The sequence below is a fragment of the Bombus affinis genome, chromosome 3, assembly GCF_024516045.1.
Source record: "Bombus affinis isolate iyBomAffi1 chromosome 3, iyBomAffi1.2, whole genome shotgun sequence".
Taxonomy (NCBI): Eukaryota; Metazoa; Arthropoda; class Insecta; order Hymenoptera; family Apidae; genus Bombus; species Bombus affinis.
The window spans coordinates 14,911,045-14,924,481 of record NC_066346.1 but is presented as its reverse complement, the minus strand read 5'-3'; the positions used below and the strand labels follow the sequence as shown (position 1 = coordinate 14,924,481).

General features: G+C 42.1%; 1 protein-coding gene across 1 annotated transcript; it reads left to right on the top strand.

The window, feature by feature from the left end:
* The first annotated feature begins 468 nt into the window (after positions 1-468).
* On the top strand, positions 469-12,904 carry LOC126914774 (uncharacterized). Its single transcript, XM_050719183.1, has 3 exons — positions 469-628; positions 12,376-12,618; positions 12,692-12,904. Exons 1-3 carry the CDS (start codon positions 490-492, stop codon positions 12,766-12,768), a joined length of 459 nt encoding a protein of 152 aa, XP_050575140.1. The 5' UTR covers positions 469-489; the 3' UTR covers positions 12,769-12,904.
* The last annotated feature ends 533 nt before the right edge of the window (positions 12,905-13,437 follow it).

Here is a 13,437-nt window from a genome sequence, read left to right as displayed (position 1 = left end):
AGCATGCCTGGCGAGTTTTGGGTAGCCAGAAAATCCTATTGAAATTTCGATCAAAGCGCGCGAGACATGACGCGATCGAAACTTCCCAGTTTTCTCCTCGCCACGTGGCTGCTCGGCACGATCGCTACTAAGTCGCGAATGAGCGACTTTCTGCAAAGCTTGCAGGAGTACGAGATCGTTTACCCTCGAGTGATCCCGAATGAGAGCGCGCGGAACAGAAAATCGACCCACGAATACCGAGAAACTTGGCGCGAGTATCTCCACCAAGAGCCGGTGTTCCTCGAGATCAGCAACTGGACCTTAAGGACCATGGCCAACGATCCATTGATACTGTCGTCGAATTTCACCGTGAATTGGGTGCGCCAGGGTAAAACCAAGTACGAGCGACGTAACGCCAAGGCGAACTGCGATCTTCGACAAGGCAGCTTGGAAGGAGACGCGAGTTCCTTCGTCGTCGTGACGATATGCGAAGAAGAAGTGTAGGCCTTGATGTTGATCGGGCAGAGATCGTTCTTCGTTCAGCCGCTGACGAATGGCCAGCATGTGATGTTTCAGCCGAAAAACGAAAAGTGGTGGTCGATCAGGAATAATTCGAGCTTCGTGTCTGTGAATCCGGAAAATCCTGCAGGTGAGAAGGATCGTTATCGCGATGGCTTTTCATCTTTCGTTAGACGGTTGGATGTAGGTGATTGGTTGATCGATTTACCGACTTCCTTGCCAATTATGTTATAAGCTTCTTACTTTGCGATCCGCCGTTAATTGCTTCTTCTATTCTAAAATTGACTCTGATCGTGATACTGTAAGAACTGATAGCGTCGATATGATAATACCATACATAGAGTATGAGAGTAATCGTAGTACAAACGAATATATATATATTCGGTTTAATAAATTTAATTTAATAAATTTAAACCGTCAAACAGGAAGGGCTTAATCTGCAGGCAAAAAGAAGAAAAAGAAATAATCATTTACAAAGCGAACGACCATTAGCTAATTCCAATTTGAAAATATAGCTAAAGTCAAAGTCATTTTGAACAAATGTTTCCTGTACGCGTTACCGTTTGGCATGGACGAACGTCTCGGACGTTGATGTCCGTACATTTATATATATGTCGGATAGAAGTCAGGATTAAGGAGATGGGCGTTTAATGAATTTTCATTAGGGTTGGCCATTGCCGTGATACGATGGAGAGTTTATTAGCACAGACTTATTAACAAGATTAGGCACTCGTAGCACTAGTGATAATGACCTTAGGTTCGAAACGAATCCGCAGTCCACGGGACTCTTTTATTCTTTACTCGTAGGCAACGCCTAGGTGGTACTCTCAGTTAGCCCGCGAAGTAAGCACTCTATCGAAATGATATCTTAGTCGATGAAATCGTACTCGAAGCTCTCACGATGACACTGTCTAGGAAAAACTGCCCCACTCTCTAGCGACACCAGGTCTTTTATATTCGTGGAGACAAGTCTTCGTTCAGAGAGTGAGGGAAATTGCCGTTGTTGTTAATTAGTCAGTCTTTGGAAGTGTCCTTCACGGAAAAGACTGTTTGCCTATTTTCGTTAATCAAGGTTTAAGGTTTATGACGGGTCGATGTTTTGCGAATATGTCTCGACAACCGGCAATCGACCTACCCATAGAATAGGGTCTGCTTATGACGAGCCATGAGACAGAAACCGTTAGTATGCTTACTGTCAAGTGCCGTTACAACTATTTCTTTTTATGGAGGGCTATAGACTTTTTCATGACTTTGTTAGAAAAACGTTCGTCCCTTGACCGCGGCTACGTTCGGTGACTGGTTGTTACCTCGAACCCAAACTCATTCTCATAGATTGCAGGCAATTACAATCGGGCTGAAGGACGGTGATTGTTTAACTACGGCTATGGTGAAATCCAAACTACAATATTAGGGGTTTTTCCCCGGTTTCAACGGAAGGCTCCGGTGTCGGAGCCTTATATATATATGTCGGAGATGTCGGACATATATATATGTCGGAGATGAAAGAGCACCGGAGCCTTCTCCTCGGAACATTGGGAAGACACCTAGTACTGTAATTTAGATTTCACCATAGCCGTATTAAGAAAACCGTTGTCATTCGATCCGACTGTACTTATTCGAGATTTATGATAGTGAGCTCGGGCTCGAGGCGACAACCAGTCGCCGAACGTAGTCGCGGTCAAGGGGATGAACGTTTTGTTTAACCAAGGCAGGAAGTAACTCTATAACTCTCCTTAAAAGAAATGCTTGGGACAGGGTGCGATGGTAAATGTCTCAATGGTTTCTGTCCCGTGGCTCGCCACACGCAGACTATGCTTCGAGTAAGACGATTACCAGATGTTGATGCGTCTCCACAGTACATGTTCGGCTAGCCCGAGGACCTGCTATAAATCTTAAGATCTGTTTAACTAAGGTCCTTCAAACCGACAAACAGTCCTCGTTCCAACTACGAGAAAATAGGAGAAATCTATTTTTCTCACGAACGACGCTTCCTCTTCTCGAACTTTCTCTTAAGGGCGGCTAGCACCCTTCCCTAACCACCAACATGGAAATTGACCAATTAACAGTAACGCCAATTTCCCTCACTTTCCGAATGAAGGCTTTTCTCCACGAATCCGATGATTTCGTGCCCTTGGGCACACCCATCATAGTTTTCCTCGACAGCGTTACCGTGATGGAGAACCACTCTCCGGTACGATCTCAAAGACGATTCAAGTAACTCTCAGATACGTAGTGATTGCCTCGTGCATTAACATTGAGTACAACTTAGACGCTGAGGAAAAGTAGAGTCCGTCATCCCCTTGACCGCGGATTCGTTAGTGAGCCTAGGATCATTGTCATTAGCTTCTCGAGTACCTAATTATCCGATTACTTGTCTAATTCCATCATAGTCATATTTGCACTAGTAAATATCTCCTCTATTGCATAATGATCACGTCTAGCGCCAATAGGGATTCGTTTCACGCCCTCGACCCTAACTCAAATCTTAACGACGACCCGACATCAGAAGTGGGATCCGTGCCGATTATAACAGTGCTAGAACTTACGATCATCGTGCTCAAGTCGCAAGTCGTGCGCAATTCAGTCGCTAGTGCAAATCGAGTGTGAAACCTAACAATTATCGCTACCACGTTTTAACCCTTAAAATCGCGTGCTCCGACTCCGCTGCATGGGGCGCAGCTGCCAACCTGATTATGGAAGGAAACTATAATTTCAATAACGAGTGGCGAGTCGACTTCTACGTACTGGAAGCACCAACGGATAGATCAAGTCATCTGGGTGAGTCGTTTCCATTTTACTCCGATTCGGGAGCCGAGCGTTCACTAATTAAAGTGTCCGCGGCCTCGAGATTTTCTGGCAAAGGGATGACTGACATATTAGTAATGCGAGGAGTAGGGAATACCTGTATTAAACATACGCCTCCCATTTGTTCATTGTGTGTATTAATGATTTTTACATCGAAGATAATTTCTCATGTCCTTGCTGATAGTTATTTGAAATATGATGTCGCGATTAGTTGCGGAACTCTAAGTCTGGGTTTTGACGTAACATTACACAAAATAGCCTCGCTATGTGTAAAACAAAAATGATTGGTGTCTGTAATGAAACCACTGCAAACGAGATCGTCGTTAATGAAGTTGACGCTGATGTACATGGTAATAATAAAAGTCGATCAATTTCGCTTCTCGACAAATTCAAAGATTCATTCGTTACGGGTTTCCTACGTATTCGCGTAAATGCAGGCCGGTTAGAAATACGATTAACTGATCCTAACACCACCGTAGGAGGAAGTCCTTATAGACTTAGCGAGGAGGAGCGGAGAGCGGTACGTGAGAAAATAAGCGTTCTAATTAAAGCAAAGATTATAAGGCCTAGTAATTCGCCATTAGCGAGCCGTAACTCGTGAAGAAAAAAAAACGGCTCAGATAGATTACGAATGGATCCCCGAGATCCAAATCAAAGTATCGTCACGGATCGGTACCCTTTACTCCTTATTGCGGATCAAGTCGCGAGATTGCAAGAGGCGAGATATTTTATTAGCCTGGATATTGCCAGCGGGTTTCACCAAATTTCTATTTATCCTAATCCAACGGAGTTTACAGCGTTCGTTACCCCGACAGACAATGTGAGTAGATAACGATGCCGTTTGGACTGAAAAATTGCACCGTCCGTCTTTCGAAGGGTCATTCGCAAAGCCTTAGGTGACCTCGCTCATTCGTATGTTGTTATTTATTTCAATGACGCCCTAATTATTGCCAACTCGATAGATCAAGCTTTAGAAAGATTGAACACCGTATTAGATACCCTCGTAAAAGCCGAATTCTCTTTTAATTTTGCGAAACGTTCTTTTCTAAAGACATCGGTGCTCTATTTGCGATATGTAATTCATAACGGAGAAGTTCGTCCTAACCCGGGTAAAATACACACCTTAAGTTCTTCACCTGTGCCAACGACCGTTACACAGTTCAGGCAGTTCATAGGGTTAGCTCCGTACTTCCGAAAATTCATCCCTAAATTCTCACAGATGATGAAATCCCTGTATGCGCTCATCTCAGATAACAGAAATATAACTTGGACAGATAGACACGAGAAAATAAGACAACAGGTAGTTTCCGCCCTGACCGACGCGCCGGTGCTAACGATATTCAACCCCAATTACCCGATAGAACTACATACTGACGCTAGCTCGGAGAGTTACGGGGTGATTTTGACGCATCAAGCCGAAGGTAAGAACAAGGTAATAGGGTATTACAGTAAAAGAACCAGCCCCGCGGAATCCAGATATCACTCCTATGATCACAATACATTAGCTATCGTAAACGCCGTAAAACATTTCTGTCACTATCTATAGGGACGGGAATTTCTTGTCGTCACGGATTGAAACTCGTTGAAAGCATCGAGTAATAAAGTACATTTAAATGACAGGGACCATAGGTGATGGGCTTACTTGCAGACTTTTATTTTTGACATTATGTATCGGGAAAGTAAATGGACGGCTCACAAATTTCTTGTCGCGAAACCCCACAGGCGTTGACCCTATTAAATTCGACAAAATCAAAGAGAAAATAGTTGACTGGCCGAAATTTCGGAAGATTGGCTATTAGCGGGACAACGTTGTGATTCTCAAACCTTGGAAATCGTCAAGGGATTGCAAAACGATGGACTCGCGGAAGACATCGCGAATACATACGAATTACGGTTCGGTACTCTGCACCGTAGGATACAAAGAAAAGGCAGGATTCTCTGTGTACCTATAGTCCCAAGATGTTTTAGATAGTCTGTTATTAACCATGTGCACCAGTCAATTATGCACTTAGGTTGGGAGAAAACGCTGGAGAAACTATACGAGTATTACTGGTTCGAAGGGATGGCGAAGTACGTTCGCCGATTCATTGAGAACTGTCATGCTTGTCAAGTTTCGAAAGCTAGTTTAGGTAAGATACAAGCCGAACTGCATCCTATACCTAAGACCAGCATACCCTGGCATACGGTCCACATGGACATAACAGGCAAGTTGAGTGGTAAAAGCAATTCAAAGGAGTACGTCATTGTTTTGATCGACGTCTTCACTAAATTCGTATACCTGCATCATACTCGTAAGATAGATTCCCTTAACACCATTAAAGCGCTTAAATCCGCTATATTTTTATTCGGGAGTCCCTGCCGGATAATACCAGATCGGGGAAGATGTTTTAAGGGTAAAAGAATTTCGAGAATTCTGCGAAAGCAAACGAATTAAAGTTCACTTGATAGCGATCGGTGCTAGTAGAGCCAATGGGCAGGTAGAGCGTGTTATGGGTACATTGGAAAATATGTTCACGGTAGTAGAGACGACCGGGCGGCCGCGGCAAGACGCGATTGGGGAAATACAGTTGGCTTTGAATTGCACCACCAACCGCGTGACAAACTCGAGCTCATTAGAACTACTAATAGGTAGAACAGCAAGACTTCACGATCTGTTGTTACCCGATAACATCAAAAGTATCGATATCTCCAATATAAGACGACAGGCAATAAAGTGGATGGAAACTAGTGCTAGGTATGATGAGGATGGATTTGACAAAGCTAAAGCTTAAGCGGTCAGGTTTAACCTCGGTGATTTCGTATTACGCAAGAATGAGGAAAGAAATCAAACCAAACTAGATCCAAAATTTAGAGGTCCACTTGTAATAGCAGAAGTCTTGGAAGGGGACAGGAATATCCTAAAGACATTAGACGGTAAGCGATCGTACAAATACAGTCACGACAGGTTGAGGAAAATGCCAGATGGTCGCATCCCTACTGAGTTGGATGTCTGTAGTGAAGGCAATAACAGTGACCATGACGATATGAGCACTTCGACCTCGGAAGATCAGTAGCACTATGCCAGTAACACCCGGCAGAGCGAGTTCGCACGTGTTTCGGGGAAATAATGTGATAAAGTTCAGAGAGAACGTGTGATGTAGTTCACACGCTTTTTGTGGTAATAGTGTGATGAGGCTCAGTGAGAACATGCGATGTGACTCGCATGCATCTCGGGGCGACAGTATGATAAGGCTCAGTGAGAACATGCGATGTGATTCGCATGCATCTCGGGGTGACAGTATGATAAGGCTCAGTGAGAACATGCGGTGTGGTTCGCATGCATCTCGGGGCGACAGTATGATAAGGCTCAGTGAGAACATGCGGTGTGGTTCGTATGCATCTCGGGGCAACAATATAGTAAAACTCGGTGAAACCGTGGAACAAGGCTCTATGTGCTCACACGATCTAGAAGACCGAGATCCTTTGGAGTGCGAAATCGAAAATGGTCCATCATGCCGTTACGATCCGACTAATAACCTGCAGGATGCAACTATCACCTTGAATACTAACTATAACGCTACTAATTTTCATTATCTTATATTTCTTTGCTGCCAAACCCCCGAACAGGATTTGTTGCTACACTGGACCCTTGCCTTATTCGAACATCTAGTTGTGAATAATGTCAATTGTATCGAGTCTAATGTTAGGAAACTCAATATTTTAGTTACACACGAGGACGTGTGATAGTCAGAATGGCCGTGTCGGAGATGAAAGAATACTGGAACCTTCCCTTCGGAACTTTGGGAAGACTCCTAGTATTGTAATTTGGATTCCACCATAGCCGAATTAAGAAACTGTTGTCATTCGATTCGACTGTACTTATTTGAGATTTATGATAGTGAGCTCGGGCTCGAGGCGACAACCAGTCGCCGAACGTAGTCGCGGTCAAGGGATGAACGTTTTGTCTAACAAAGGCATGAAGTAACCCTATAGCTCTCCTTAAAAGAAATACTTAGGACGGGGCACGACGGTAAGCATTTCAACGATTTCTGTCCCGTGGCTCGCCACACGCAGACTCTATTCTTTGAGTAAGATGATTACCAGATGTCGACGCGTCTCCACAGTACATGTTCAGCTAGCCCGAGGACCTGCTATAAATCTTAAGATCTGTTTAACTAAAGTCCTTCAAACCGACAAACAGTCCTCGTTCCAACTACGAGAAAATAGGAGAAATCTATTTTTCTCACGAACGACGCTTCCTCTTCTCGAACTTTCTCTTAAGGGCGGCTAGCACCCTTCCCTAACCACCAACATGGAAATTGACCAATTAACAGTAACGCCAATTTCCCTCACTTTCCGAATGAAGGCTTTTCTCCACGAATCCGATGATTTCGTGCCCTTGGGCACACCCATCATAGTTTTCCTCGACAGCGTTACCGTGATGGAGAACCACTCTCCGGTACGATCTCAAAGACGATTCAAGTAACTCTCAGATACGTAGTGATTGCCTCGTGCATTAACATTGAGTACAACTTAGACGCTGAGGAAAAGTAGAGTCCGTCATCCCCTTGACCGCGGATTCGTTAGTGAGCCTAGGATCATTGTCATTAGCTTCTCGAGTACCTAATTATCCGATTACTTGTCCAATTCCATCATAGTCATATTTGCACTAGTAAATATCTCCTCTATTGCATAATGATCACGTCTAGCGCCAATAGGGATTCGTTTCACGCCCTCGACCCTAACTCAAATCTTAACGACGACCCGACATATATATATGTCGGAGATGAAAGAACACCGGAACCTTCCCTTTGGAACTTTGGGACGACCCCTAGTATTGTAATTTAGATTTCACCATAGCCGTATTAAGAAACTGTTGTCATTCGATCCGACTGTATTTATTTGAGATTTATGATGGTGAGCTCGGACTCGAGGCGACAATCAGTCGCCGAACGTAGCCGCGGTCAAAGGAATGAACGTTTTGTCTAACAAAGGCATGAAGTAATTCTATAGCTCTCCTTAAAAGAAATACTTGGGACAGGGCACGAGGGTAAACATTTCAACGATTTCTGTCCCGTGGCTCGCCACACGCAGACTTTGTCCTTCGGGTAAGATGATTGCCAGATGCCAACGCATCTTCACAGTATATGTTTAGCTGGGCGAGGACCCGCTACGAATATTAAGTTTCAATTATACAAAGTCTTTCAAATAGACAAATAGCCTGTGCTCCAACTACGGGAAGATAAGAGAAATCTATCCTTCCACGAACGACGCTTCCCGCTAGCAACTTTTCCCAAGGACAGCTAATATCTTTCTCTAACCACCAACATGGAAATTGACCAATTGACAGCAACGTCAATTTCCCTCACCCTTCGAACGAAGACTTTTCTCCGCGAATCCGATGATTTCGTGCCCTTGGGCACACCCATCATAGTTTTCCTCGACAGCGTTACCGTGATGGAGAACCACTCTCCGGTACGATCTCAAAGACGATTCAAGTAACTCTCAGATACGTAGTGATTGCCTCGTGCATTAACATTGAGTACAACTTAGACGCTGAGGAAAAGTAGAGTCCGTCATCCCCTTGACCGCGGATTCGTTAGTGAGCCTAGGATCATTGTCATTAGCTTCTCGAGTACCTAATTATCCGATTACTTGTCCAATTCCATCATAGTCATATTTGCACTAGTAAATATCTCCTCTATTGCATAATGATCACGTCTAGCGCCAATAGGGATTCGTTTCACGCCCTCGACCCTAACTCAAATCTTAACGACGACCCGACATATATATATGTCGGAGATGAAAGAACACCGGAACCTTCCCTTTGGAACTTTGGGAAGACCCCTAGTATTGTAATTTAGATTTCACCATAGCCGTATTAAGAAACTGTTGTCATTCGATCCGACTGTATTTATTTGAGATTTATGATGGTGAGCTCGGACTCGAGGCGACAATCAGTCGCCGAACGTAGCCGCGGTCAAAGGAATGAACGTTTTGTCTAACAAAGGCATGAAGTAATTCTATAGCTCTCCTTAAAAGAAATACTTGGGACAGGGCACGAGGGTAAACATTTCAACGATTTCTGTCCCGTGGCTCGCCACACGCAGACTTTGTCCTTCGGGTAAGATGATTGCCAGATGCCAACGCATCTTCACAGTATATGTTTAGCTGGGCGAGGACCCGCTACGAATATTAAGTTTCAATTATACAAAGTCTTTCAAATAGACAAATAGCCTGTGCTCCAACTACGGGAAGATAAGAGAAATCTATCCTTCCACGAACGACGCTTCCCGCTAGCAACTTTTCCCAAGGACAGCTAATATCTTTCTCTAACCACCAACATGGAAATTGACCAATTGACAGCAACGTCAATTTCCCTCACCCTTCGAACGAAGACTTTTCTCCGCGAATCCGATGATCTCGTGCCCTTAGGCACACCCATCATAGTTTTCTTCGACAGCGTCACCGCGACGGAGAGTCACTCTCTAGTGCGATCTCATCAGTAATCGACCTGTCTTTCGTATACGTAATAATTGCCCCTTTCTCTAACGTACAGTGTAACTTAGACGCTAACGAAGGGTAAAGTTCGTCATCCCGTTGACCGCGGATTCGTTATTGAGCCTAGGATCATTGTCATTTGCTTCTCGAGTATCTAATTATCGCGATTACTTGTCCAATTCCATCATAGTCATATTTGCACTAGTAAATATCTCCTCTATTGCATAATGATCACGTCTAGCGCCAATAGGGATTCGTTTCACGCCTTTAACCCTAACTCTAATCTTAACGCCAACCCGACATATATATGCATTTCTGATAATCATTTTCAACTCGCACAGGAAAGAAACATCACTGAGGCTACCGTGAATTAAATTCGCGTATCAAGTAACAGGATAGATACGATTCATACGAAGCTTTGCGTCGTTATTCGAGGTAGGAAAAGCTTTAGCAGTGATATCGAGAAAAGCGAAACTACGAAATCATCGCTGTCGTCGAGACAGAAATTGCTGCGAATATCGCGGAAAGCAGAGCGACGGTAAAGAGTATTACAGGAAAAAGTTGTTCGGAATATTAGCCTTGGCAAACATATTTCAAAGCCGTTGAATATGGCGAGATTGTCCGCTTTGTAAATATTTACCGAAAAACATGTCGTACGAAGCTGGGCAATAAACGCGTTTTTCCACAGTTACAAACAAGTATCGTACGTATGAAATAAGTAACGACGAATTTTCCATTTCACAGCACGCGACAATTGACCGTATTATCAGCGTTTCGTCAGAGTTTCAAGAACTGCGTTTTCTTTTCTGTATTTATGGTTTCGCAACTGTAAAACGGAAGGTTTATTCTGGAGATGCGAGTTCGCGTGAACAACTAGCGCAACGAGTAAAAACACGCGGTTTTTGCAACTCGATCGAATTGTTAGCAACTGTGTGTACGAGATCGTATTACTCCCATCGTTGATCGATGTCAGGCTTCTATCCGACCACACGGACAACGTTCTCCAACGAACAATCAAACATACCAGATAATAATTATTCATTGTATCATTATTGTAGCTATTAACGACACGGGCTTGTTGTCGCATGATAAAAAGCATGCAACTGCGCTGACACGATAATACAGCGAACTTTTGCACGCTGCGATGGAAAACGCGTCGTCACCTGTTTCGTACGAACGATACTCGTTTGTAATTCTGTAAAGAAACGTCCGTTGACGAACATTATATAAAGTTCTTCCTTCTTCTTCTTCTTCTTGTCTGTAAATCAACTCCTTACAATTTGACGGTTTAAATTTGGCACACCCCGTATATACAGGATGCAACGGAACAACGTCTGAAAGCGAGAACAACGCGAATCCTTGTGGAAAAATGAAGAAAAAGTATAGGATAAAACGTTCTCATTTTCGACTTGGAGAATCGAGTCTGAAAATTTATCAAGTATACTCGAACTGTATCTGAATATCGGTTCGAATAATAAATTTATTTAATTATATAATTAATTTATTACAAAGGAAATACAATCTGGATGTGAATGTTAAATGGAAACAAATTTTGCTAAGTTGAAAATCGATCGTATCGTAATTACCACGACTCGTTGTTTACAGATTAAAAATCTGTTTTACGAATACGAGGAGCTATATATCTACTATTATTAATCAATTTTTATGAAAAATTTCGTACGATGCGCGGATAAATTCTAATTTGATAAATTGTTGGAAACGTGGAAAATTGAATGCAATAAAATTACGTGGCACGGTTTACACGGTTGCAACTTTATGACCCACTTAGGTCAAGTAGCAATGAAATTTATTGCATATATCGGAAATTCAAGGCACGTAATTGGCAGTTTATAAACAAATTATTTGTTCTCTTAATTAAATTTCCCGCGTCGAAAGCTGTGAAACGTTTTTGTATCGAAATCGAAGAATCCAACATCGCGATCCTATGAATCGAAGAATGCGACGTAAATGTTCGAAGTATGGTTGAGAAACGATAGAAAATTCCAAGTGTTACGCTGTATTTCTCGTTCGATTTAAATCGAAATTTTAATGAGGAACAGCGCCGATTGATATTTAAAAGTGAAACGGTTAAGAGCAACGATACAGGTTTTGTTAAAAGCAATTGGTCTACTTACCTCGCTGTTTAAACGGGTTTGTTTGACGTTACTTTGATCAATTTCCATTGACACTTTTATAGATAGCATTCTTTTTTACGGATGGAAAGCCGTCTGATGGAAATTTGTCTGAAATGTCCGTCGTAAAATTGCATTTTCGCGGGCAACAGAAAACAATGGAATTTTGTACAAAAGCGCAATACTTTAATTAGCGCAAAATTCCATTTTCCCCGCTGGGAAATTGAATTTTCTATTAAAGCGTGATACGTTTAATCAGCGGTGGCGTAATTTCAACAAACTAACAACTGGAATATTGACTTGTCACAATTTTGTGACACCGTATATGTCGTTGATACGTTCCAGTCTGGTCGTATTTACAATTTCAGAAATTTTGCAACTATTTTTTCATTTTATCCGTAACGAGAATAGCGAAGATAAGACAGGCAAACGTGGTAAAACGTTGATAATTCGGTTACAGGGAAATCGAATAAATTTGAAGTTGAAGAAAGTAAGAGAAAGTCGAAACGAAGCAAACGCGATTCCTTAAGCCACGATGTTCAGGGATTTTATAATCTTTCCGGTGACGTCTTCGACGTGGAATACCCAGAAGCTGAGAAATTGATTCTGTACGATGAAAAAGACGATGTCTCCACAGAATACAACGATACAATAGTGGAAGAATTATCGATCGACGTAAATCCTGTTGAGAAATGCTCAGTTGGTATGACCGCTAGTTACTAAAAGGTTACTAGGGTTATGTTGGTACGACTCCTAACGACGCTCTTTTGCCATAGGAGTCGACCACGCCTTAATTGCTAAGACGCATTGGGAGAGTTTAGACGTTTGCTGTGTGATTTGGTGTTTTGTATAAGAGAGAAAATAAAAGGTGTGATAACCAATCCGAGTGGATCCGAGATTGATTATCAACCCCAACCTATATAAAATAACAAATCCCGAGGAAATTGGATACTTCTCTGGTCCTAAATGGCAAAGGAACAGATTATCAAGTAAGTCAAATATTTTTCCAAATGCCATTCTTGTACAATCGTTGCTTTTCTACTTACCACGTACAATATAGCGGTTAATAAATTAACGAATCATCGAATATTACTGAAAGAAAGAAATTGTACTGATATTCCAATCTATCGTGTACAAAAGTAATAATAACAGCATGTAATATAAGAATAGCTTATCTTCAGCCTTAAAAGGAACTCGGTTTACAATTATTCTCCCTATTGCGTTCCACTCTCGCTTGATCTTCTACACGTTCATCTATATTTCGCTGTTTTTAATTTATTTTATTATTCCCTGTCTATTACACATATGTATATTGTCCATTGCACGAATCTTTATCTATCTTGCCTAATTTAATGTAAAAAAATAGAAAAATAGAAATATTTGCTGGAGGAATACGTTTACCAAAATTTGTCAAGAATTTTAAAGAAATTTGCAGGATGAAATTCACGGTGATACCGAATTGATATTTTTGAAATTATACTTTTGAAATAATTATTTATATCATAATAATTATTCCACGAAT